We start from the raw sequence: 24,095 nt of genomic DNA on the forward strand, positions 1-24,095 counted from the left end.
TACACAATAGGTATAATAACAGTACTTAAATTCACAGGGTTATTGGGAAGATTAAGATAATGCATTTAAAGCACAAAGCCTAATTTCTAGAGGAAATCAGATGATGGCAGTAAAATGTCTCTGTCTCCTGAGTCCTCAGCATTACCAGTTCCGTGCACTCAGCACTCAGCTGCAGCTCACAGAAGAATCACATTTTGTATATGTGTAGGCTCAGAAAAACCATTCAGAAAAACTATTCTGACTTCTGTTGAATCCTTTCAGAACTAAGAACATGAAACTTCAGCAGTGGGAGGAGATATTGTACAGTGTATTTTTAATTCTTGAAATTCCTAATTCTGACCACTTTTGGCCACAGAGTGTCATTTCATCACTTCTGGAAAATGTTTATTCCAATACAGCTTTAATGACTCCTGTATACTCTACATAATCTCAAGGTTATTATTCTGATGTTAGTTGCTGCTGTGGTTCTAGGGTACTTAGGTAAAGGTGCTTTTTAATGTGCAGTCTCCAGCTGCTTACTTAGCTGCTGATTTCCTGATTTTGATATTTCTTAAGTCTAGTTGGATTTATATTTCTTTTTCAGTAATAAATTTAGTTATTTCCAACAAAGCCTGTTTTCCTTTTTTTTCTTCTCTGTTTTGGTTACTGCAGTGGTGTGTTTCACACTTGTGAAAAGTGTATGTGTGTGTGTTTATAAATGTGTGTGTATGTATATATAAAATGTACCATTTTATTATTGCTAAGTGAAGTATGTCCCATTTTCTGCTGTAATTATTTCTCAGTCAGCTTTAATGTCAGCAGTTATTTCCACACAGTTATTTCCACACTTAAACACAAATGTTACTACTTTTTCTTAAAAAAAAAAATATATATATATATAAAGTGTAGGTATTTTGAAGCACTGGGCTTATACTTCATTGGAGTAGATATAAATATATACCTTAGTAAGGAGTTTTCAAATCCAGTATTTATTTATGTACAAATTTAATTATATTCATTCTGTATATTACACAGTGAGCACATGTTAGAATTAAAGGCTGTTTAGTATTGTTTAAATGCCTGTTCATATCTCATTTCTTTTTTATCATGTTAAATAAATGTTGATTTTATTTATTTATTTGACAGAGCGAGAGAGCACAAGCAGGGGGAACAGTAGAGGGAGAGGGAGAAGCAGGCTCCCCCCGAAGCAGGGAGCCTGATGTGGGGCTCGATCCCAGGACCCTGGGATCATGACCTGAGCTGAAGGCAGATGCTTAACCATCTGAGCCACCCAGGCACCCCAGATTTGATGTTCTTTAAAAAATAAAGAAAAGCACATAGCCCAGTGCTTGACATATCGTAACTACAAAATAAATGTTAGCTTCTAATCTTATTTTTTTATTGTTAGGGAGGGAGGGTCAAAAGATTTTCTCTTTCATAAAACTAGGAACTAAAATCTAAAATCACTTCTTTTCTTAATTTTTTTTTTTAAGATTTTATTTATTTATTTGACAGAGAGAGACACAGTGAGAGAGGGAACACAAGCAGGGGGAGTGTGAGAGGGAGAAGCAGGCTTCCTGAGGAGCAGGGAGCCCAATGCAGGGCTCGATCCCAGGACCCTGGGATCATGACTTGAGCTGAAGGCAGATGCTTAATGACTGAGCCACCCAGGTGCCCCTAAAATTACTTTATTTTAAAAAAACAAAAGCAAAACAAGACTAAAGCCAACTTAGTTTTATTTATGGAAACCTCCAAGGGTGCTGCGAAAACAAATTTTCAGGTTTGGGGGGAAAACCTAGGATAGTGGAGCAATATGTAAGCTATTTCAGTATCAAACTACAAATTTCTATGATAGACTTATAAAGCTAGATCCACATATCTTTAAGGGATTTTCCAAGAGAAGTGGGGAAATAGTCTTTATTTTCCTGGAAAAAATTGTTACTTCTGTTTAACTTTGACTAGATGGTCAGTTAGCTGCTTGGGACTCTAGGAAGAAAAATAAATATACCTCCTCATTATTTAGCGCTTAGCTTTCACTCCGTGTGTTGTTTCATCAGTAACATTGAAAGAGACTGGTACTTCAAGGACAGTAACACACCAATCTTACCTTTGTAGAAATGGGAAATTAAAAAAAAAAATTCTAAATAAAATTTTTTATGGATTTCACTGAAAGCATGAAAACTTTTTCAGGTGGTGAAGTTAAAAGGCCAGGTGCTGTCTGTCATGTTCCGGTTCCGGTCTAAGAACCGAGAATGGCTCTGGATGAGAACCAGCTCCTTTACTTTCCAGAACCCTTACTCAGATGAAATTGAGTACATCATCTGTACCAACACCAATGTGAAGTATGTACCGTAAAGGCCTTTTACAATGTTGGGATTTCTCGTGGGCCAAGTCTGCTTAGCCTTATCAAGCTGTTTCCTCTTCTACTAAACACCATTGGTTTGAAGTTCCTCATCTTCCAACTTACTATAGGATGTAGACTAGTTCATCCAGGTAGAATAAGATTTTTAACAAACAGTACTTTAGAGAGTAAGTTCTGAGATGTGAAGGGTTTGTATTTTAATTTTATGCTTCAATGCTTTCTAGAAAGGATATTGTTTTATATACCAGTTTATTGCTGTGTTCTGGTAGGATTTTCCTGTAGAGCAGGTGTCTGCAAACTCTTTTTGTAAAAGGCCAGATAGTAATTATCTTAGCTCTGTGGGGCATATGGTCTCTATTGAATTACCCAACTCTGCTATTGTAGCATGAAAAGAGTCCTAGACAAATGAAATGAACAAAGATGGCTATGTTCCAACAAACTTTTATTTACAAGAACAGGCAGTGGACTGGATTTGGCCCATGGACCATAGTTTACTTTAGAGCATAGTTTCTGTTCCTTGATTCCTTTCTGTTTGAGCTTTTCTTTCTCAACTTGGTGAAAACCAGTTTTATTGCAATAGATTGCACATACTATGAAGTACACCCTTTTAAAGTGTACAGTTTTTTTTAGTATGTCACAGAGTTATACAACCTAATCTCAGTACATCCTTATTTCCCCTAAAAGGAATTCTGTACTCATTAACAGTCATCCTCCCCGTTCCCCAAGCCCTCTATGACAACTAATCTATTCTCTGTCTCTATAAATTTGCCTATTCTAGACATTTCATATGAATGGAATCATAACAATACATGATTCCTTGTTACCTCTTTTGCTTAGTATAATGTTTTAAGGGTCATCTGTGGTTGTAGCATTTATCTGTACTTAATTCTTTTTATTGCCAAATAATATTCCTTTGTACGGGGATACATTTTATTTATTCATTAGTTGATGGACATTGGGTTATTTCTACTTTCTGACTAGAGCGCAGCTATGAACATTTATATACTAGTTTTTATGTAGATACGTTTTTATTCTATTGGGTATATACCTAGGAGTGGAATTGCTGGGTCACATGGTAACTCTGTGTTTAATCTTTTGAGGAACTGCCACACTGTTTTCCAAAGCTTCAGTACCCTTTTACACTTCCATCAGCAATGTAATGAGGGTTCCAGTTTCTCCACATTCTTACTATCTTTTCTATTATACCCATCCCAGCGGATGTCAGTTGACAGGTTACTTCTTTTTCATTTACTCTATCTATATAGAATTGGCCCTGAGCCTAGCTCTTGAAGATCTGCTTAGAATTGATTATCAAGTATAAATAATACCTGGTGACAACACTGAGTCTGTGTCTTCCTTATTTTAGGGCTTTTAAAATTTAATTCTTCTCTAATTAGTATAGCAGAGTGGATTGAGTTAGAAATTGTATTTACTTAGGCCTTGGTAAATGGTCATGGTCACTGTAGTTTTCTGGGGTTTCTTTTTGTTTTTGCATCTTTATATTACAGAATAACCACTGTTTTGTTTTTCCATTTTGTTTACATTTTGAATTTTTAAGTACTTTTAAGAACTTGTTTTTGGAAATAATGGTGTTCCCCATTTTTACATACTGTTTTCCCCACCACAGTTTATTTTAATTCTTACATTTTTTTAAAGAAACATTTTTTTTACAGAAAATTTGGAAAGTATGGAAAACTATAAAGAGAAGGAAAAAAATTTTCACTACCCAAAAAGAGTCTTTGTTAATGTTTGTATATGTACTGTCAGTTTTTTTACTTGCGCTTTTAAAAAACACAATATATGGATACACACATATATACCAATTGGGTATGGAATACCTGAAAGGAGTTAGAACCCAAACAGGATAAACCCTTGTGCCACAGGACATAGTTTTTGTTTGTACCTTGTCACCCATGGTATGAAATACCTGCTGAATTTGAAGTCATATGTTACTTAAAGGATTAGACTTCAAAAGGGAATTTATTAGTTACTGCCTTACCTACAAGTGAGTATATACAGTTTTATGTATAGTGTTACATCCTTTCTTCCCCCTCTGTCTGCTCTCCATTTTCTCAGGAACTCCAGCCAGGAACCAAGGCCTACACTGTCCAACACAATCCAGAGACCACAGCTAGGTCCCACAGCTAATTTGCCCCTGGAGATGGGCTCAGGGCAGTTGGCATCCAGGTGAGAAATGGTAGAAGAATCATAAATGATCAGTGGCCCAGGGAGTGGGCATCTCTAATCCCATTTGTTTGTTTATTTTAAGCCCTTTCCCCACATTAAAAAAAAAATCTTTCTCTCCTCACTGGCCTTTAACATACAGGCAACAGCAACAGCAAACAGAACTGGATGTGGTATCAGCAAGAGATGGACTGGCTGGCTACAATCATTCCCAGGTAAGTGTGTCGTCTTCTTTGAAGAAGACTGTGATCATTTCCTTAAGAAATGTCCTCCAGTGCCAGTTAGAGTGTATGTGTATCTTTATGTGAATGTTAGGGTTATTGAATGTCATGTTAAATCTTTCATGGTTATTTTTATCACTGTAAAATGAGTAAACGTTTCTGTTCAGCCTGTGACAACCGCAGGGCCAGAACATAGCAAGCCCCTCGAGAAGACAGATGGTTTATTTGCCCAGGATAGAGATCCAAGATTTTCAGAAATCTACTCCAACATCAATGCGGGTATGTTTCTTCCTCACTCTCCTTTTAAATTCTCATTCAGATCACTTACTGATGTGCCTGCTGCTGCCCAACATCTTTCCACTTAATCATAATACCTCATGAGTAAATAGGAACTTGCTGAACTAATGTACTACAGCCCCTTGACTAGCCCTCCCCCCACTCCTTTTGGTCCACAGATCAGAGTAAAGGCATCTCCTCCAGCACTGTCCCTGCCACCCAACAGCTATTCTCACAGGGCAACACATTCCCTCCTACCCCCCGGCCGGCAGAGAATTTCAGGTGAGCCCCTTATGTATGTGCTGCTTTACAGGGCAACTGAGGCATTCAGTTGCTGAATCCAAGTTTTATTCTTCCCTAGCTTTCTCTGGTTATTTCAGACAAAGCAGTAGAATTTGTAGGGTTTAAGATGAGGGAAGCTGCTTTTCTTCCTCCTCTTTCTTTGCACCTGTCCTGTTGCTATGTTATAGGTTCCATCTCTGTCCTGATTGGTGTGTGACTGTCAGTTTTTCTCATCTTTCCAGATTTTGTTATCAAGTTTTCCTTAACCCCAGGGAAGTCAAGGGGACCTAGTAATAGCACTAGATTGTCCCGTGATTCCTAGATTTTGAAATGGTAAACCCATCCTTTTAATGTTTTACACTATTTGTTCACTCCTAGAAATAGTGGTCTGGCCCCTCCTGTAACCATTGTCCAGCCATCAGCTTCTGCAGGGCAGATGTTGGCCCAGATTTCCCGCCACTCCAATCCCCCCCAGGGAGCAGCCCCAACTTGGACCCCTAGCACCCGTCCAGGCTTCTCTGCCCAGGTAAAGCTGCTTCTTTGTCCCCTGTGTACTAGCTTTTCCTTGGTTGGTTGGGCTTTTTTCCATATGTAAAATTACTGTCCTCTATCTTAGATATCTTCTCCCCAACGCCCCCCCCACCTTACAGTTTTTCTCTTTGTTGGGAGTAGCTAGATAATTAAAAACATAGATAGTCCCCAAATCTCAGAATCTCTGGTTTTCATATACTTTTATTCAGAATTGCTCACACAGAACATGTTAAACTGGTTTGATTTACAGATTTGTTTTGGAGTCAATTCTGAGTTTCCATTTTGTACTAGAAAGCATAGGAATAAAGGAGAAAATTAACTATGATTTACACACAGTGATGTCTATTTATTAAAAAAAGTGTTTAAAAGCCTTATATAATATGTATTATATATATGATAAGCTTAAAGCTAATATTCTTTCATATATTAACATATGCTTACATTACACAGTAATATCTTCAGTAAAAAAGCCCAAAGCAAAAAGCATACTCCAAAATTGTTATATGTAGTATGATCTCAATTGCATAAGAAATGTATAGGAAAATAAAAACTGGAAAAATTCTCACAACTCTCAGTGTATAGTTTATTAATCCCATAGTTCTTTGCTGTTTGCACATTGCCATACCTGTCTAAAAGTAGTGTCAAAGGAGACTGCCATTAATTAGAAGAAAGAGTAAGAAATAAATGATGAGCTTAGCTCAGAAGAATCCAGTGATTGATTGAGGGTTGACTCATAGGAATGGCATGTGCAATAATGTTAATGTTCCATTTGTTCTCTATCCCTTTCTCTCTTTCAGCAGGTGGCTACTCAGGCTACAGCCAAGACTCGTTCTTCCCAGTTTGGTGTGGGCAACTTTCAGACTCCGTCCTCCTTCAGCCCCATGTCCCTTCCTGGTGCTTCTACTGCATCACCTGGTGCTGCTGCCTACCCTAATCTCACCAATCGTGGATCCAACTTTGGTAAGTTTCAGATGAGAAAGGAGGGTAAACAGGAAAATGACACCACTAAAGAGAAAGGATTTGGTAGTTAAAACAGTTTGTTTGTGTCCTGGGTGCAGTGACAGTCCATTTGGAATTTAAAATGTACCCACATGAGGAAGACTTTAGAACATATTAAAAAACTACATAAGGTGGGGCACCTGGGTGGCTCAGTCGGTTGAGTGTCTGCCTTCAGCTCAGGTCATGATCCCGGGATCCTGGGATTGAGTCCCACATCGGGCTCCCTGCTCCATGGGAGGCCTGCTTCTCCCTCTCCCACTCCCCCTGCTTGTGTTCCCTCTCTCGCTGTGTCTCTCTCTGTCAAATAAATAAAAAATAAAATCTTAAGGGCGCCTGGGTGGCTCAGTTGGTTAAGTGACTGCCTTCGGCTCAGGTCATGATCCTGGAGTCCCAGGATCGAGTCCCGCATCGGGCTCCCTGCTGCTCGGCGGGGAGTCTGCTTCTCCCTCTGACCCTCCCCCTTCTCATGTCCTCTCTCTCTTTCTCATTCTCGCTCTCTCAAATAAATAAAATCTTAAAAAAATAAATAAATAAAATAAAATCTTAAAAAAAAAACACATAAGGTATTATATATTAAATAATAAGCAAATTTAATCTACATGATCAAAGGACTCTTTGGAAAGGCTACCCAGAGAAGAATTAATTTGGGGCTTTTGAAAAAGAAGAGGCATTGATTAACAGAAGAGCAGAAAGTATTTAAGTGCTGGTTTCTCCTCACGAGGGGAGTTAGTGGCTTAAGGTTGGTTGTTCATCCTTGCTATATTTCTAGCTCCTGAGACTGGACAGACTACAGGACAATTCCAGACACGGACAGCAGAGGGTGTAGGTGTCTGGCCACAGTGGCAGGGCCAGCAGCCTCATCATCGGTCGAGTTCTAATGAACAACATGTTCAACAGCCATCAGCACAGCAACCTGGCCAGCCTGAGGTCTTCCAGGTGAGAGGGTGAAAAGACTTCAGAAAATCAGAACCTGGAGGAGAAAGGGTCAGGAAGCAGAGACAGAAGGAAGTATGCATATGGACTGAGGTGTTTGGGAGTTCGTGGGAGAAGCCAGAGTGGGGACGTGTAGGGATAGATGTTGTTAACTGGAACTTATGTGTGATGCACAGCCTTTAACCAGACCATTGTTAGTGATGTGAAGCACCATGTGAAGATGTTAAAGGAAGTCATTCTAGCCCATTCAAGGAGAGCCACATCCCCACTGCACAGTAGCTTGGGTATAAACATACTGATTGTAGCTATAAAGGCCCATTTGCCTAAGTCCTGACGGGACTGCAAGAGCACATGGAGTAATCTTAGGACAAAAGAAGAGCTCATTTAAAACACAGGTTGAAAGAAGGCAAAACAGGTTTTGGTGGAAAATGAATAGGGTAAGAGGTACTGCATATGTGTTCATAGGGGTTATATGAAATGTGGTGAGCAGATTTTTCTCCTTTTGAAAATATGGAAGACTAGAAAAGAGGAAAAATGTGGAACTGTAGGAGGAAGCCAGAGAAGGGACTAGGAACCAAAATTGTTATGTAAAGGAATCCAAGAGTTCCTGGGAGTAGGGAAGGCTCAGGGAGCTCAGCCCCACAGAAACTCTGTGGGGCTAGGGGTGATGTTGGGAAGAAGCTCGGTAAATGTGAGGGACTAAGGTTTGTGACCAGACTTGCTCTGTTTCTCTTATCAGGAGATGCTGTCCATGCTGGGAGACCAGAGCAACAGCTACAACAACGAAGAATTCCCTGACCTAACTATGTTTCCCTCCTTTTCAGAATAGAACTATTGGGGTGAGGATAAGGGGTGGGGGAGAAAAATCACTGTTTGTTTTTAAAAAGCAAATCTTTTCTGTAAAGAGAATAAAAGTCCCTCTCCCTTCCCTTCCCTCACCCCTAATGTGTACCCCCTTCCCCTTTGGGCCTTTCCTTGCCCTTCTGCTTCTGAGATAACATTTGTAGAAGAAATGGGGCAAATCCTGAAGGCTTTGGGGATCCTTTGAAAACTGAGGCTGGGTGAAGTTAAGAATGCCTTTCCTTATGTCTCCTGACCAGAGATTTGTGCAGAAATGATTGTGCTAGGGTCAAGAGGCAGGTTGGAGAACCTGGCATCCACTATTTGCCTTGGATACTGTGGCTTGTTTTGGAAAGAAATTCTGAATAAGGTGGGGGAAAGGAGAAATGTCTTCATATTTGAGGATCACGAAACATGGTAGGTATATGTAGGGCTTCAGGAAGTGAGTGTAGGCTCTTTCTGCTGCCTGGTGAGTGAGGAAGTGAGAGAGGAAGAGGGAGAAAGAGAGAGTGTGTGTGTGCACACCCATATATGTGCACACGTGTGTTTCTATGTTTGTTTTTTTTCTCCCTATTAGGGAGTTATGCAAAATTTGTCCCAGATTTTATCTTTGTTTTTCTGTGTATTCTTCAAAGAGTCCTAAGGAGTTAAATCTTCTAGGTATTTTCCACTTAGTATTGCAGCCAAAGAGTATTTAAATAAATGTCTTTGCTGCACTTACATCAGTGCCCAGCCAGTATGCAACTGTAAGCACATATATAAAGTCTTCTGTTGATATGGTTGGTCTCTCTCTCATCGAACATATTTAGTGGTAAAGCTGGGTCGTTCCTGCTTTTGGTGCTCTCACCTTATATGGAAGATCTGTAAACATTATAGGTGTTTAGGGTGGGAAGATAAACCCCTTTCAAAAGCCCCATACTTGGCCGTACTTGCTGCATTTTTCTGTCAGAATCACATATGATGTGTGTTCTGTAGAGGTTATTTCTGCATGGAAACTCAACTTCTTGGATTAGCAGTCCCAGTGAAATCTTCACTGCTGGAGTTCAAACCAAATACCAAGCCTTTTTGCAAAGTAGCCTCTTTCATACCATGCTCAATTCAGTCTGGCTAGAAACTGAGACTTAGGTCTTTTCTGGACCTATAGTTCTTCCTTTTACTCCCTCCAGTCTTAAGATTGGATTTTGCTTTCTGATGCAAGAGTATAAATCCATGTGATAGATGGGGCCTGGACTCCCATTGTGACAGGGTCACTGAGTTAACTATAGCCATATAAAATGCAGATAGCGGTTACTCCTCTCACTCTCTACCTTCCTCAGGTAACAGTCGTATGTATCAGCCTTTTTTTTTTTTTTTTTTTTGATTGGCTCAGGCCAGTATCTTAAGTGCAAGACTGAATTAAATAAGGAGAAGACGTATTAAACATAGCCATAGGAGACCGAGGAGCACAGTGGCCTTAGAGAGGCTGAGAGAGCATCATTACTGGGTTTCTCTCCCTTTTGTCTCCAAAACAGGTAGTTTTGGTGTTGAAAACCTCTGGTGCCAGGTAGTGGAGTTGAAAAGGAGACAGTTTATTTTTTTATTCTATGTGCACACATACCGTATACATATATATTTATATCACAATTTGAGAACCAAAAAGTTGAGTTTCCAATGGAATCCTTGTTTTTTAATAATTGACTGTTTTTAAATGTGATCAGGACTATAATATTGTACAGTTATTATAGGGCTTTTGGGGAAGGAGAGGGGAGGGCGAAGATGCTCTGGGGGTTTTGTTTCTGCTTTTCCTTCAGGGTTTTATTTTTGATTGTTTTGTTTTTTTTCTTGTTGGCCGTTTCTGTACTGCTGGCATCTGTGCTGAGCTTTACAGTGGCAAAAATAATGACATGTAGCAAAGATTTTAAAATATTTTCCTTTTGTAAACTTTCTTGTGTTGTGTGATCTTGATTGCGGCTTTTATTATTCCTTTCCAGCTCATAAACAACAAATACCCACAACTAGTTGAATCCATAGCTTGAACTCCAAATATGCAGACATAAAGCACAGTGTGTCTATAATTTCAGGATTCAGAAATCATAGGGCTCTGATCACTCAGCACTCCTTGATTGTCCTCCTGATCCTGACTCATTCTGAGTAAAATCAGCAGGGACATCTGACCATGAGATGGGAGTTGGGGAATTGCCCAAGTCCTCCACAGGAGACAGAGATGGGACTTGAGATCAGTATGGCACATCGGATCCCTTCCCCCTAGTAGGTCTTGCTCTCCTGGATTAAAAGGACTTAGGGATGGGGAAATTTAAACTATTCAGGTCTGGACTTGGTTTCCCTCTAGGACCATATGGTTCATTAGCAAATCTTAAAACTTACAGGCATAAACCTGTGTTCTTGAGGGTCTATGTATGCAATCTTGGTGGAACTGAATCTGTCCTATGTATTATCTTTTCTGTTCCAAGGACCATCTTTTCCTCTTCCCCTATCTCTATTTATGGAAGAAAATGGGAGTTTGGGGATGTGGTTTAGGGACTGAACTAGACTCTTATGATCTGTCACATGCCTGGATGTTGGAATCATTTGGAGAAGCTCACATGACTGGTCTTGGATCAGGGATTTTAATAATTGAAACAGATAGTGTTCATCAGGCATCCCACCATCTGAGAATTTTAGCAACAAAGAAGTCACATGTGAGTTTGTCAGTGCTTATGGCATTGATTCAAGTAAAGTCATTAATAACTCGGAGTACTGTTTCTTTTTGGGTTTTTGTTGTTGTTACTTTTAGAACCAGTTTCATCTGGACTTTCTGGGCCTATCCTTCCTCAGCAAAACCTTATTAGGCTGGGAGCGCTACTGACAACTTTTAGCCAACAAGCTTATAAACTACAAGTGATTTTGGAGCCTTTGGCTTCCTGCATACTCTTTTCTAGTCTTTTGTATTTATTCCCTCATCCTTGCTGTGAGGGTCAGACACAAATTTGAAAACTAAGGTTTCAAAGTTGGAGAGATGGGTGATAACAGGAAAAGGACAGGAGAAGATGTAATTCCCAATATAATAAATACAATAAAGAAGGATGGGGGAGACCAGGACTGTGTCCTATTAACCATCAAAGTGAAGGTAAGCCCCAACTTGTGTAATGTGTATTGAAGTCTTTTGTCTGCCCTCAAAGACAGTCATGTGAAACTAAATACCCAGCAACTTTCCACCCTGGCACGCACACTCCATACTCACCCAGATACACTGCAAGTCCGCTGCCTCCTTCCGTTCCCAACCCTGCTTCTCTCAGCATTTCTTTCCCCGCCTCCCTCCCCTATTCAAATTTTCCAGCCCACAGCTGAAACTGACTTCCGTAATCCTGATGGAATAAATCCAGCACCCCTAGTTCTCCGCCCACATATCCACACTCCCCAGCGAACGGAGCCCAGAGCACAGATCCCTATCAGAAGGTAACATTTTCTACTTGCTAGATCTTTTAGCTTCTCATTCCTTCCTTTCTCCATTTTAGGGATATTAGGGATGTAGTGACTTGGGGATAGGTTGAGATTTGTAGGCTGTGTAGGTGAAAACAGCAATATGCCCATCTTGGGTCATTTCCTGGCCAAATAAAATTTGCCTGGAAATCTTTAGGATTTCTGCTACGATTTATATGTATGTATACATAGTTGTTAGTGAAAGCTAAGGATATAGGGAATCTGCCCATCCCTTAAAAGAGTGGCCTCTCCTTGTAGGGTTTTCTGTTTTGGCCAAAGATACCAAAAGGGTTAACTTGCTAGCGGGGAGGAGGACTGGTGCCCAGAGGTGCTTTTATACACTGTCTCAAAGCCCTTAACTCTCCAGATATTAAATGTCTTATTGAATGTTTTGCCAGTCTACAAAGATTACACAAAAATGGGACTGTAAAATCAAAAATGATGCAAGCTATATAACTTGCTTTGACTGTAAATTGTTCTTAAAATGGGGAACATGGAATTAAGCAAGCCGCTGTAAGAAATGAGTGAAGCTAGAGTAAACTTCTGAAAGCTGTGAATTTAATGATCATAGAACACTACTTTTTTGTCTTACATTCTTCTAACAAACTTTGGTTCTGAAGCTTTTTGGCCTGTGAGGCAATCACAGAGATTTTTTGTTGTCGGAAAAAGAAAAACTTTACTGCCCACAGCATCTGGTTGAGATTACTGGCAGTTTCCTGCCTGGGGAGGGAGCAGGAAGAGAAAGAGGAAGAAATGCCTAAGACGAGACAGTAAACATCTAGAATATAGGAGATACTGTCAGCTGTTTCGGGTCCTCTCCTGGCAAGATCTGGGAAAGTATCAGAATTTAGGGCAAGGGAGTAAATAATGCCTTGAAGAAATGGTCAGGAAGCAAAACTTAGCTGGAAATCTCTCCTTTGTGTATTCTCCAACCCCCTTCCAACCTCCAACCTTGTCCATCTCCTTCAAGTCTGCAGGGGACATTGGAGGAAACAGGTGCCGAGTCCATTCTGATTGTCCTTTTTCTATCCCATTTCTGGTTTTCTGTGTGTGTGTGTGTGTGTGTGTGTGTGTGTGTGTGTGTGTGTGTGTAAGTGTAATCTCCCTAGGTCAAAATACCTGGAACCAAATGTATCAGCACCCAGTCCAAACCCAGACCCTTCCTATCATTGTTTATCATATGCAAATCACCCTCAATTCTTTTATTCTTATAAATCCTTGTTTTCCTTTGCATCATGGTCCCAAGGAAGGCGTTCTTATCTTTGGGTTCATGAATTCCTCAGAATTATTGTGTGTGCATGAATTTTTCGGATGAGTGGGACTATAATGGGTTACAATATTTTATTAGCTTCTCAAAGGAGTCCATGACTCCCAAAGGTTAAGAACCACCTGTCTGGGAATATAGCTCCAGCTGTTTCCTCATCCCAAGCCAGGCTATGAACCCCTTGGCAAACAGAAGAATCTCCTCTAATTATCCCCTTCCCCAGGATGTGGGGGCTCGAGGTTCTGCTGCTGCTGCCCATGGCAAGCTTTGCTCTATATCCTGAGGAGATACTGGACACCCAATGGGAGCTATGGAAGAAGACCTACGGGAAGCAGTATAACAGCAAGGTGCCTGGGGACCTAGAGGGGAGCATGGTCGGGGAGCTGAAACTGGAGACCTCAAGTCTTAATTTCCAGACTCCCTTCTTCAATCTGAATACCTTAACCACTCCAACCAAGGAAACCTGCCCCTGTTCTCTAACTTAACATACAGTTTCATTCCTACTCCTTGACTCACCCTCCCTCAAGTTCTGACCTTTTCTTTATAACTGTCACATTTCTCTTTGGGGAGGGCTTCTCAGATTAATGCTATTCATCCATAAGCAATTTTCTGTACATCTCTCCAGAGCTTTGCATTCTATTTTTTGTATTTGTTTGCATATTTCTTTTTGTATGCTCTTAATAATTCCGTGGTGAGTTCCCCAACTAGGCGGTAAACTCTATGATTTTAAGTTTCATCTTCTAAAAACCTCCACATTATTACTTATGTAACTTTATACACAGGACACAGTCTGTGCCAGTATTGACTATGCTCTGTTTAGGTGGATGAAATCTCTCGGCGTTTAATTTGGGAAAAAAACTTGAAGCATATTTCCATCCATAATCTTGAGGCCTCTCTTGGTGTCCATACATATGAACTGGCCATGAACCACTTGGGGGACATGGTGAGTTGAACCTCAGCTCCTGGCCTACTTGCCCTGTTTGCCTCAGTTCCCTGCTAATGCCTTGCCTTTTTGTTCTTTGTCCCAGACGAGTGAAGAGGTGGTTCAAAAGATGACTGGACTCAAAGTACCCCCCTCTCATTCCCACAGTAATGATACCCTCTATATGCCAGACTGGGAAAGCAGAACTCCGGACTCCATTGATTATCGAAAGAAAGGATATGTTACTCCTGTCAAGAACCAGGTACCCTCCTTTCTCCTGATGACCTCTTTCTGCTTCTTTGTTCTTAAGGTAGGAGGGAACTAGGAAGAGGGGGTAAGGAATTAAGTGATCTCTCCCAGTGCTAAGAGAATATAGCCTATTCTGTTATTTAAGTCATTGCCTATTTTTGTACATTTATGTTTCTGTTTTTTTCTTTTTTACAAGTAGTCTTGCTGTAAACACCCTTGTGCATATGTTTTCATGTACATGTGCAAATATTTATGCAAAATAAACCCAAAATTGGAACTGCTAGGTCACAGAGAACCATTTCCAAAAAATTTTTTTACGATCTTAACACTCTAACCAGCAGGAGAATGCCACTTTCCCCTCAGTCTTAGCAATGCTGATTATATCAACTAGATCAACAACTGAGTTAACATTCATCCAACAAACATGTTTTTCAGAACCCACCAGGTACAGTGCTAGGCAGTGAAGATTCAGGATGACTAAGACATAACCCGTGTCCTCAAGAAATTCTCAGTCCTAAAAAATAGAACAGGGAAGAAAGAAAAATGTATTATCTAGCTGAACAAACACTAATAGTAATAGCACTTTTTGAGAGATTGTTGTGTGTCAGAAACTTCTAAATCCTTTACATGAATTAACTTTTTAAATCTCCATAATCCATAATTGAGCAGTTTTCCACATTTTACAGATAAGGCACAGAGAGGTTTAGTAACTTCCTCAAGGTCACAGATCTTCTGGGTTGCAAAGCCAGTGCTCTGCCCCCCTACAGCCAATGGTAACAATGGTAACAACAGTTATCAATGCAAACAAAAACAATAGAAAAATGTAACAAATATTAAACAAAGAGAAATAGGAAGACTTCACAGAAAAGGGGACATGTGTGCTGGAATTTCATCAGGCAGTTTAGAGGGAAGAAACAAAAAGGTGAACAGCAGTGATTGATAATTGCTCTGTTATGCCTCTCAGGGTCAGTGTGGTTCCTGTTGGGCTTTTAGCTCTGTGGGTGCCCTGGAGGGCCAGCTCAAGAAGAAAACTGGCAAACTCTTAAATCTGAGTCCGCAGAACCTGGTAGACTGTGTTTCTGAGAATGATGGCTGCGGAGGGGGCTACATGACCAATGCCTTCCAGTATGTGCAGAAGAACCGGGGCATTGACTCTGAAGATGCCTACCCATATGTGGGACAGGTGAGACCACACCACACAGTTATACAGCTCAGTAATGGCTCCTCCTTCCCCCAACATGATAGTTTGTACTGGAAACAATTCCAGAAATACTGTTTTCTGTTCCCCTATTCTGCCTTCTTGATACGATAATTTCCCAGAGAAGGCCAAGAAGATTGCCACAGCCCAGGAAATTTGGGGGGCTTAGGCCATCATAACTCTGTCTCTTTGCCTTGAGGAAAAGAGAGCACGGGTGACCCCACAGACATCTGAGTATGCCTCCACAACCTCCTGCTCAGCTCCACCACTCCTGTCACAGATCCCAAACCTGCCACACTAATTTACTGAATCATGTGCCTTTATTTTGCATGATCTCAGCATGGGTTTTGGGAATATTTATGTAAATTATGTATGTATTATGTAAATAACATGCTGATATGTACAAAATGAGAGAAAACATAAGTTGCTTCATACTTGTTTTTAACTTTAGAGATTAATTCACTTCCTCCATTAGTAATAGGAAGGAGACCTTTCTTATCTAAAAGGAAGATCTAAGGGTTTTTATATACATGGGGTTGATAGATAATAGGGTTGCATAGGGCTTTTGCAGTAGGAGCTTTTGAAGCAGAGATAGCAAGTTTGAGTAATAAGAATGATGGCTAGGGCGCCTGGGTGGCTCAGATGGTTAAGCGTCTGCCTTCGGCTCAGGTCATGATCCCAGGGTCCTGGGATCGAGTCCCGCATCGGGCTCCCTGCTCCTTGGGAGCCTGCTTCTCCCTCTGCTTCTCTCCCTCTCTCTCTCTCTCTGTCTCTCATGAATAAATAAATAAAATATTAAAAAAAAAATGATGGCTATGGGGCACCTGGGTGGCTCGGTTGGCTAAGCATCTGACTTCTGCTCAGGTTATGATCTTGGGGTCCTGGGCTCAAGCCCTGCGTCGGGCTCTGCGCTCATGGGGGAGTCTGCTTGTCCCTCTGCTCCCCCCCGACTTGTTCTCTCTCTCTCTCTCTCTCTGTCTCACTCACTCTCCCTCTCTCAAGTAAATAGATAAAATCTTAAAAAAAGATTGATGGCTACTATGTACTAAGCCATGTACTTAATTCATTTTCCCATTTAATTTTCATAACAGACATGTAAGGTAAACTTATCCTCACTTTATAGGTGAGGAAATTGACACTGAAGGAGATAAAATAGCATGCTCAAATTCATACCACTAGTCATGTAGCAGCACCAAGATTTATCTACTGTATCAGTTCATCTGCTGCAAACATTTCCAACATGTCTTCTATGTAAATGTGCAAGATTTTCTTTAGTAGAATATAATACCTTGGAACAGAATTGTCTGAGTCTTAGGGTACATGCATCTTCAACTTTATTAGATAATGACAAATTGTTTACCAAATTGTTTGGAAACATTTATGTTCCCACGTGAAGTGTATAAGAATTCCCATTGATTCCCATCTTCATTAGTATATTTAATGTTTTTCTGGCCATCTGCATTTCTTCTTCAGTGAATTGACTGTTTATATCTTTTGTACATTTTTAATTAGGTTGTTTTTCTCTTTCTCACTGATTTTTAGGAATTTTAAAAAGATATCCGATACGAATACTGTGTGTGTTTTAGGTGAACATTTGTCTTTTTTTTTGAACATTTGTCTTTTTATATCTTTCAAATCAGTAAAGTTCTTAATTTCAGACTAGTAAAATTATTTTCCTTTGTAATTTGTGTCTTTAAAAAATCCAGTAGCAATGAGTTTTATTCATGTTTAGTTATCTCAAATGATGTCTGTTGCAATAAATGCTCATTAATGTAAATGAACAAATCCATTTCACTGGATACTCAACAACCAATATAGTAAAGTCACTTCAGCATATTTTCATGAACATTGGCCACACCAAAACAGATATTAATTTGTAAATTTCATCCCATTATCATTCCATGTTGTGGTTTTTTAGTTATCAGGTATACAAGGCAGAGAAATTGGAGTTTGTACCTAAAAAAGAAAATTCTTTAATCCGAATACAATTTTCAGAACCCCTGGGTCCTAAGTCCGTATTTGAATTCTGGAGCTGCTACTTACAATAAGGTGTGAACTTTAGGGCACCATACTAAAGCTGCCCTAACAGATTAGCTTTTAAATTCTGACTACATCAGGCCAGTCAGTAAGATAACCTGAATGTGGCAAAATATTCTTTTTTATTTAATTTTATTTTTTTTGAGATTTATTTATTTGAGAGAGAGAGAGAGAGAGTGCGCACACACACGAGCACAGAGGGAGAGGGAGAAGCAGATTCCCCACTGAATAGAGAGTTTGATGTGGGGCTCCATCCCAGGACCTTGAGATCATGACCTGAGGGGAAGACAGACACTTAACCAACTGAGCCACCGAGGCGCCCCAAAATATTCTTTTTTAAATTGTTATTCTTTTGACTTTTTGTTGTCACTTGATAAAAAAAAATGTAAATCCTGGGGCACCCGGGTGGCACAGTTGGTTGAGTGTCAGACTCTTGGTTTTGGGTCAGGTCATGATCTCAGGATTGTGAGATTGAGCCCTGCAAGGGGCTCCACGCTTAGTGTGGCGTCTGCTTGAGACTTTGTCTCCCTCTCCCTCTGCCTGTCCCACTCATGCTCTCTCTCTCTCAAATAAATAAATCATAAAAAAAATTAAATCCCAACAGTATATGCAAAAAAACCCCCACCCCAAACCAGGTCTACGTTTACAATTTTTTCCATATTGATTAATCCAGACAGCCAATTTAAAGGATTGTGTAACTCTGTTAAAGAAAAAAATTAAATGCCATCAGAACTAATAGTTGATTACTCATCCATTGACAGCTTATATCGATTACATGGTACTATATTAATCAGTTTGTTGAGAGACAGTTTAATAGCTCAGAGAGTTTGAATAAATGAAATTTACATAATATCTGAAACCTTAATTTGGAATAGAAAGATCATTTGACTTCTAATTTCTGTTCTCCTGCCCCTTCAAATGATCTCTTCAACATTTGAGAGCAATGTGGAATGATTTTGGTCTCATAATCAGTTAAAATAAAGAATGAGCCATGTAAGAGACCTATTCCATTTTTATTTATTATTTTTTAAGATTTTTATTTTTAAGTAATCTCCACACCCAACGTGGGGCTCGAACTCACAACCCCGAGATCAAGAGTCACATGTTCTACTGATTGAGCCAGCCAGGCACACCCATATTCTTTTTTTTTAATATTCTGAATCTTGAGCGTGTATCTACTTTACAGTTTTTAAAGGAAATTATCTAAAACTAAAAGAACTTCTCACATTAACACATGAATGAATGGAGGGAAGTAAAGAAAAATAAAACTTGAAAAGAGATCTATCTGATAGAGCAGCAGTCAGGTAATATAGTAATTTAAGTTCATTCCAGCCATAATACAGCTTATTCTGACTTCAAAGTATCATCACATGACATTCTTCCAAAGCCATTTCCGAGATAATTACTTATAGATTTGCACAATTTTTGGCACTAGGAGGCATCAAGGTTTGGATTATATGGCAGAAAACAAAGGAATCCTGAGAAATTAAGACAGGAGACTACTGTAATCTTAGAATATCATGTCAAATGCTGCCATTATTGTTAATAGTTAGATAACATGTTCCTATAGATTCAACTTTAGGGTTTTGAAGGGGTAGTCTGTAGGAAAATGAATTGCCAAAAAGAATACACCACCTTGACATGGTTTGCCATAAGACTTCGTAACTGTGGCTTGCCAATGAAACATATTATTGTTAACTGGACCTCCAGAACATAATGTTGGAAATCCACAGACTAAATTGCTAAGTTCCTTTTTAATTTGTTTTAATGTCATGTTATGTGCTTTCAAGAGCACAAGCCAAAACTCTTTGCCTCATACTAGTTCCCCTGGTATATATATATATGGGGCCCAGGTCTTCCCTCTAGCTGGGCCTTGGCTTTGGCCACCTCCCCACAGAGAAGCTGGTGACTCCCTGCCCTCTGAGGCTTACACGTACTACGTGGCCAGAAGATGATCTGTGCTTTTAAAAGCACCTTGTTCCAGAAATCTGTCTCTACCCTGAGGGAATAAAAATGTTCTCTCTCTTAAGTTTGACAATGTTTCCTTTCACATTTATGATTTAAAACCACCGAGAGCTGATTTTTGTGTATGTGCAAGGTATCCACTTTTTCATGTTCTTTTTTTATAGTTGTCTAAAATGGTGAGGAGAGAACAGACCCTCTCTAAAGACCCTAGGTCTGCTGCCCCTGTCAGTTCACCGACATCACTCAGCCTTGATGGAGTTTCTCACCCACGAGTTCCTGGCCTGCTGTTTTGTCCTAGTCCTGTTTTAACCTCCTTTTTTTCCAGGATGAAAGTTGTATGTACAACCCAACAGGCAAGGCAGCTAAGTGCAGAGGGTACAGAGAGATCCCTGAGGGGAATGAGAAGGCCCTGAAGAGGGCAGTGGCCCGAGTGGGACCCATCTCTGTGGCCATCGATGCAAGCCTGACCTCCTTCCAGTTTTACAGCAAAGGTAAGGATCTGTTCCTAGAGAGCACAATCAACCATCTCTTACGATGTGGGCTTGGCACCTTCTCGAAGGCCACTGAGCATTTGCAGTACTAGTTTCCGCATTGAGACTGAGTCTGACCGAGGGAAACGGAACAGCTGCTACAGTGCAGCCATCTCTCTGTCACCAGTCCTCTTGACGTGGCAGGATTCTACAGGGTGGCCCTTGGACTACAGAAAGCTTCACCTTGATAGTTTGTTCCGTAGGTGTGTACTATGATGAAAACTGTAATAGCGATAATCTGAACCATGCGGTGTTGGCCGTGGGCTATGGCATCCAGAAAGGAAACAAGCACTGGATCATTAAAAACAGGTAATGATGGGGATACGAAGTTTGTCACGCAATCACCCTGTTAACACTCAACCTCAACTCCAATTTCCCAATATTTCTTTCTCTCACTTCAGGAGAAGGTTGTCGTTGTCTCAGACTTTTTAGTTCTCCCTTCCCAATTAGAGGCTATTAACTAACATTTAATGGCCAGACAGTAGTACTCAGAGTCTGTGTCGGGCAGCTGCTCCACATGCAAGGTGCTTAGTTGTACAGAAAGGAACAGAATGTTTGCCTTCAGTGATCTCAGAGCCCCCTAAGAAAGACAGACCTAACTAACCAGAACATACAATAGCACCAAGAAACCAGCAGAAGGTTTAGAATTATGTAGTTTTTTCTTTCTTTTTTTCTGTAAGGTGATCAATTTCTTAGGAAGCTTTCCATCATCAGTCTGTTTGAAAGCAGTAAGGAACCAGTGTAAAGGTTTATTATCCTCTTGTGCAACTTTTTGCCTGTCCAGATATACTTAGGATAACATATATAAAAACTGGCCAAAGATTTTGAAGTCTGTGAAGAGAAACACTTTTTGGGAAGTAGATATGACAACAACAACAAAAATTAGTGTTTCCTTCCCTATTGTTGGGAATAAATAAAACTACACAGTACTTCGGTTTCCCAGTCCTCTTTAGCCCCTTGTGATTTTAGGGGGCAGACTTAATGAGAATTACACTTTTCCTTTCTTCATTGGCCAATACCAGCTTGGCAACAACACTAACTAAACTTTCTGTCCTTGGTGCCCTCAGGGAACAAGAGTCCTAAACACTGGGGAGTTCACAGGCCAAAACAGTGCTATAAGCAAGTGGGGCTGCTGCCTAGAGGACTGGCAGGGTAGACTGTGCAGATCACTGTCCCAACTAAGGCCGAACCCAAGCCCCTTTCTAAGAAGGTGCTCCTTCTCCCACAGCTTCTGTCCATTTCCCCCCTTTCTCGACTCCCAGCCCCAAGTACTTATTCTGTCCTTGCCTGGTCAGGTGCCAAGGGTGGAGCCTGCATCCAAGATTGCTGGGAGGAATAAGGGACACACTTAAGCAGGATCAGGATCACTGGAGACTCCTAGAGAAGGGAATAGGAGTAGGGTACAGGTCTTAAGTAAAAGGTATTGGGTAACTGGAGAATTTGCTGGTTGGGGGAAAGACTGAAAACAATTTAGGAAGATATATCGACCAGTCTCCTCTCCCGCGCCCCCTTGTCTTCCATTCTCTCCACTTCTTTCCTTAGCAATCTAATTCATTCTCATAGTTTCATTCATCTCTCCTCTTGGGTTTACCCACTAAGACCAAGATCACCTGCTTCAGCCTCTCTTATTTCTTTCTTATGTTCTAGACTCATGTTTTCAAGATTACACTTCCTTAAACACAAATTGGACCATATTACACTCCCAATTTGAAACTTTCAGTGTCTCCTCCACTAGGATGGGCCACAGAGTCGAACTCTTCAGGCTGGCAGTAAAGATAATTCAACCCGATCTCAATCTGGCTTTCCAGACATATCTCCTACTGTGTGCCTGTGAGGCACCCTGTTTTTCAGCCACATGATCTTAACACATGACCCGTACTCTCCTGCCTCTAGTATTCATTTAATATTCCTCTGCTGGCATCCCATTTCTTTGGGCTCACTTCAAATGCTACCTCTTGAATTAAGCCTTTTTTGATCCCTTGATCACAAGCAATCTGTCCTACCTTTGAGGCCTATAGAGCATTATGCCTTCTCTCCATTCCTTTAAACTCTTCAAAGGTAAAAACTATTTTATTCATTTTTTTATACCATCAGCACAATGTTCAGTAAGTGTTTTAATGAATAAATAAACTGAGGGTACTAAGTATTTTCCTTCATTGGTCCTACAGCTGGGGAGAAAACTGGGGAAACAAAGGCTATATCTTCATGGCTCGGAATAAGAACAACGCTTGTGGCATTGCCAACCTGGCCAGCTTCCCCAAGATGTGACTTCAGCCAGCCAACCTCATCCTGCTTTTCCATTCCTTCCACGATGGTGTGACATACTAATGTACTTTTGGAAGGGAGTCGGTGTGCTTTTCTTGAAGCAGATGTAGCAATGTAGAGATTGTCCATTCAATTTCCCCGTCTGTGCTTCAAGTGACACCCCTACTACTTTCCTTCTCTCCACCCAAGGCCTTTATTTTTCACTGTGGCTGCAGTAGGAATTTCCCTAACAGGTGTGCATTCTTAGGCTAGGAGGTGTGACACAGCCTGCGGACTGTTGTCCTGGAGCTGATGCTGTGCAAAATCAGAGGCTAGAGATCTTCAGGTAGATTCTCATTCACAGTGACTAGTTAGCTTTAACCACCTAAAGGAATAAGGTGACCTGACCTCTCAGTCTCCAAGTTCACTTCTTCTATATCACGAAGATAGAAATTTCTATGTTTTCCACCCCAATTCATAAATCTATTCATAGATGTTTGGTACAAGTTTATGTGATACAATAAATGTGTTTTTCCTTCTTTGCATTTTTAAAGTAAACCAAGTATTTATCTCTTGTCTCTAATTTAATAAATACCTATTTAGTAAACATTCATTTTGTGTCAGATACTTTGCTAGGTGTTGGAGACAGAAAGATGGGGAAAAAAACATATATCTGAGGCGCCTGCCTGGCTCAGTTGGGGGAGTGTGCAACTCTTGATCTTGGGGTTGTAAGTTTGAGCCCCATGTTGGGTGTAGAGATTATTTAAATAAATAAAACTTTAAAACAAAACAAAAACAAAAAATATATATTCCTTATATTTGATGTGCTCCCAGTTTGCTTGGAGAGTCTCTCACATAAACAGTTCATCCTAATTCATTTATTTTGTTCATTTCTTCAACATTTATGAAGTGCTTACTATGTACTAAGAGCTTTCTAAATTTTAGGGGTTCCATGGATATAAGGAGACTTCAATATTTAATTCTATCTATAGGGGAACCAGATTAAACCTGGGTCTTGAAAAATATCTTAAGGCCCTTTCTGAGGTTCTACAATCTAAACATTTGCTATCATCAAAAGAGGACACTAAAACTCTTTATAATGGTTTCCAAGCAGTATTAACTCTAAAAGAAAGTGGCTGACTAAAAATAATAAATCAGCACAACCAGTTTTGCCATTTTTCACAAAATGTTTATTGAGCACCTATTATCACCACTAGAAAGAGTTCACATTTATTCAATACTTACCAGGTGTCAGGCACTATGTTATTTCGTTCTACACAAAAATTATTTATTTTTGTGTGTAAATATTTATTACCCTGTGGTAAGCAGTGTATTTCAGGGTAGGAGGATGAAACAAATTAGTAAGACATGGCTCTGACCTCAAGAATGTTATAGACTAGTGACAGACATATAAACACCACCACCCATAATGAAACAAATCCTAATTATGCAAGCTCAGGAATGAATCATTAATTCTTAATAGGCTTTTAGATGAGGCTTCAATGAGAACAGAGCTTTGAAAGATCTGAATGGGCAGAAAAATGGGTGTGGGGATGGGATGGAGGGAGGGAGGAAGGGAATATCAGGCAGAAAATTTTGGTGAACAGGGGCGCCTAGAGA

The 24,095-nt window shown here is 40.2% G+C and overlaps 2 protein-coding genes across 11 annotated transcripts in view; both read left to right on the forward strand.

The window, feature by feature from the left end:
* The window catches only part of ARNT (aryl hydrocarbon receptor nuclear translocator), a 65,858-nt gene extending 55,331 nt beyond the window's left edge, over nucleotides 1–10,527 (forward strand). For 5 of the 8 annotated variants that reach the window (XM_073888447.1, XM_073888445.1, XM_025858280.2 and 2 more), the window contains 9 exons: nucleotides 2,170–2,321; nucleotides 4,418–4,528; nucleotides 4,668–4,740; nucleotides 4,914–5,025; nucleotides 5,202–5,304; nucleotides 5,683–5,830; nucleotides 6,633–6,795; nucleotides 7,604–7,770; nucleotides 8,507–10,527. In XM_073888447.1, the coding sequence (XP_073744548.1) occupies nucleotides 2,170–2,321; nucleotides 4,418–4,528; nucleotides 4,668–4,740; nucleotides 4,914–5,025; nucleotides 5,202–5,304; nucleotides 5,683–5,830; nucleotides 6,633–6,795; nucleotides 7,604–7,770; nucleotides 8,507–8,596 (1,119 nt within the window). In that variant the 3' untranslated portion in view covers nucleotides 8,597–10,527. The remainder of the gene's footprint in view (nucleotides 1–2,169; nucleotides 2,322–4,417; nucleotides 4,529–4,667; nucleotides 4,741–4,913; nucleotides 5,026–5,201; nucleotides 5,305–5,682; nucleotides 5,831–6,632; nucleotides 6,796–7,603; nucleotides 7,771–8,506) is intronic. The other 3 variants (XM_073888450.1, XM_073888446.1, XR_012376900.1) reach the window with 2 other exon arrangements.
* A 147-nt stretch (nucleotides 10,528–10,674) lies between these two features.
* CTSK (cathepsin K) lies at nucleotides 10,675–23,088 on the forward strand. Of its 3 annotated transcripts, none has more exons than XM_025858287.2 (8): nucleotides 10,675–12,042; nucleotides 13,554–13,677; nucleotides 14,151–14,273; nucleotides 14,359–14,514; nucleotides 15,466–15,684; nucleotides 20,027–20,192; nucleotides 20,435–20,540; nucleotides 22,400–23,088. In XM_025858287.2, the coding sequence occupies exons 2-8, from the start codon at nucleotides 13,555–13,557 to the stop codon at nucleotides 22,497–22,499; spliced, it is 993 nt and encodes a 330-aa protein (XP_025714072.1). In that variant the 5' UTR covers nucleotides 10,675–12,042; nucleotide 13,554; the 3' UTR covers nucleotides 22,500–23,088. The 3 variants fall into 3 exon arrangements, with proteins under 3 accessions (XP_025714072.1, XP_073744552.1, XP_025714071.1); XM_025858286.2 differs by lacking the exon at nucleotides 10,675–12,042 and adding an exon at nucleotides 12,089–13,062; XM_073888451.1 differs by lacking the exons at nucleotides 10,675–12,042; nucleotides 20,435–20,540 and adding an exon at nucleotides 12,080–13,062.
* Nucleotides 23,089–24,095: the final 1,007 nt, after the last annotated feature.

The sequence above is a fragment of the Callorhinus ursinus genome, unplaced genomic scaffold (genome assembly GCF_003265705.2).
Source record: "Callorhinus ursinus isolate GAN/ISIS: 27379988/994484 unplaced genomic scaffold, GSC_fseal_2.0 scaffold90, whole genome shotgun sequence".
Classification (NCBI taxonomy): Eukaryota; Metazoa; Chordata; class Mammalia; order Carnivora; family Otariidae; genus Callorhinus; species Callorhinus ursinus.

Bases quoted from the DNA above. Each gene is read 5' to 3' on its own strand.
- CTSK (XM_025858286.2), top strand. From the start codon at position 12,947: ATGGTCAGGAAGCAAAACTTAGCTGGAAATCTCTCCTTTGTGTATTCT. The intron at 13,678-14,150 runs GTGCCTGGGGAC...TGCTCTGTTTAG, and splicing joins GGAAGCAGTATAACAGCAAG to GTGGATGAAATCTCTCGGCG. The intron at 14,274-14,358 runs GTGAGTTGAACC...TCTTTGTCCCAG, and splicing joins TGAACCACTTGGGGGACATG to ACGAGTGAAGAGGTGGTTCA.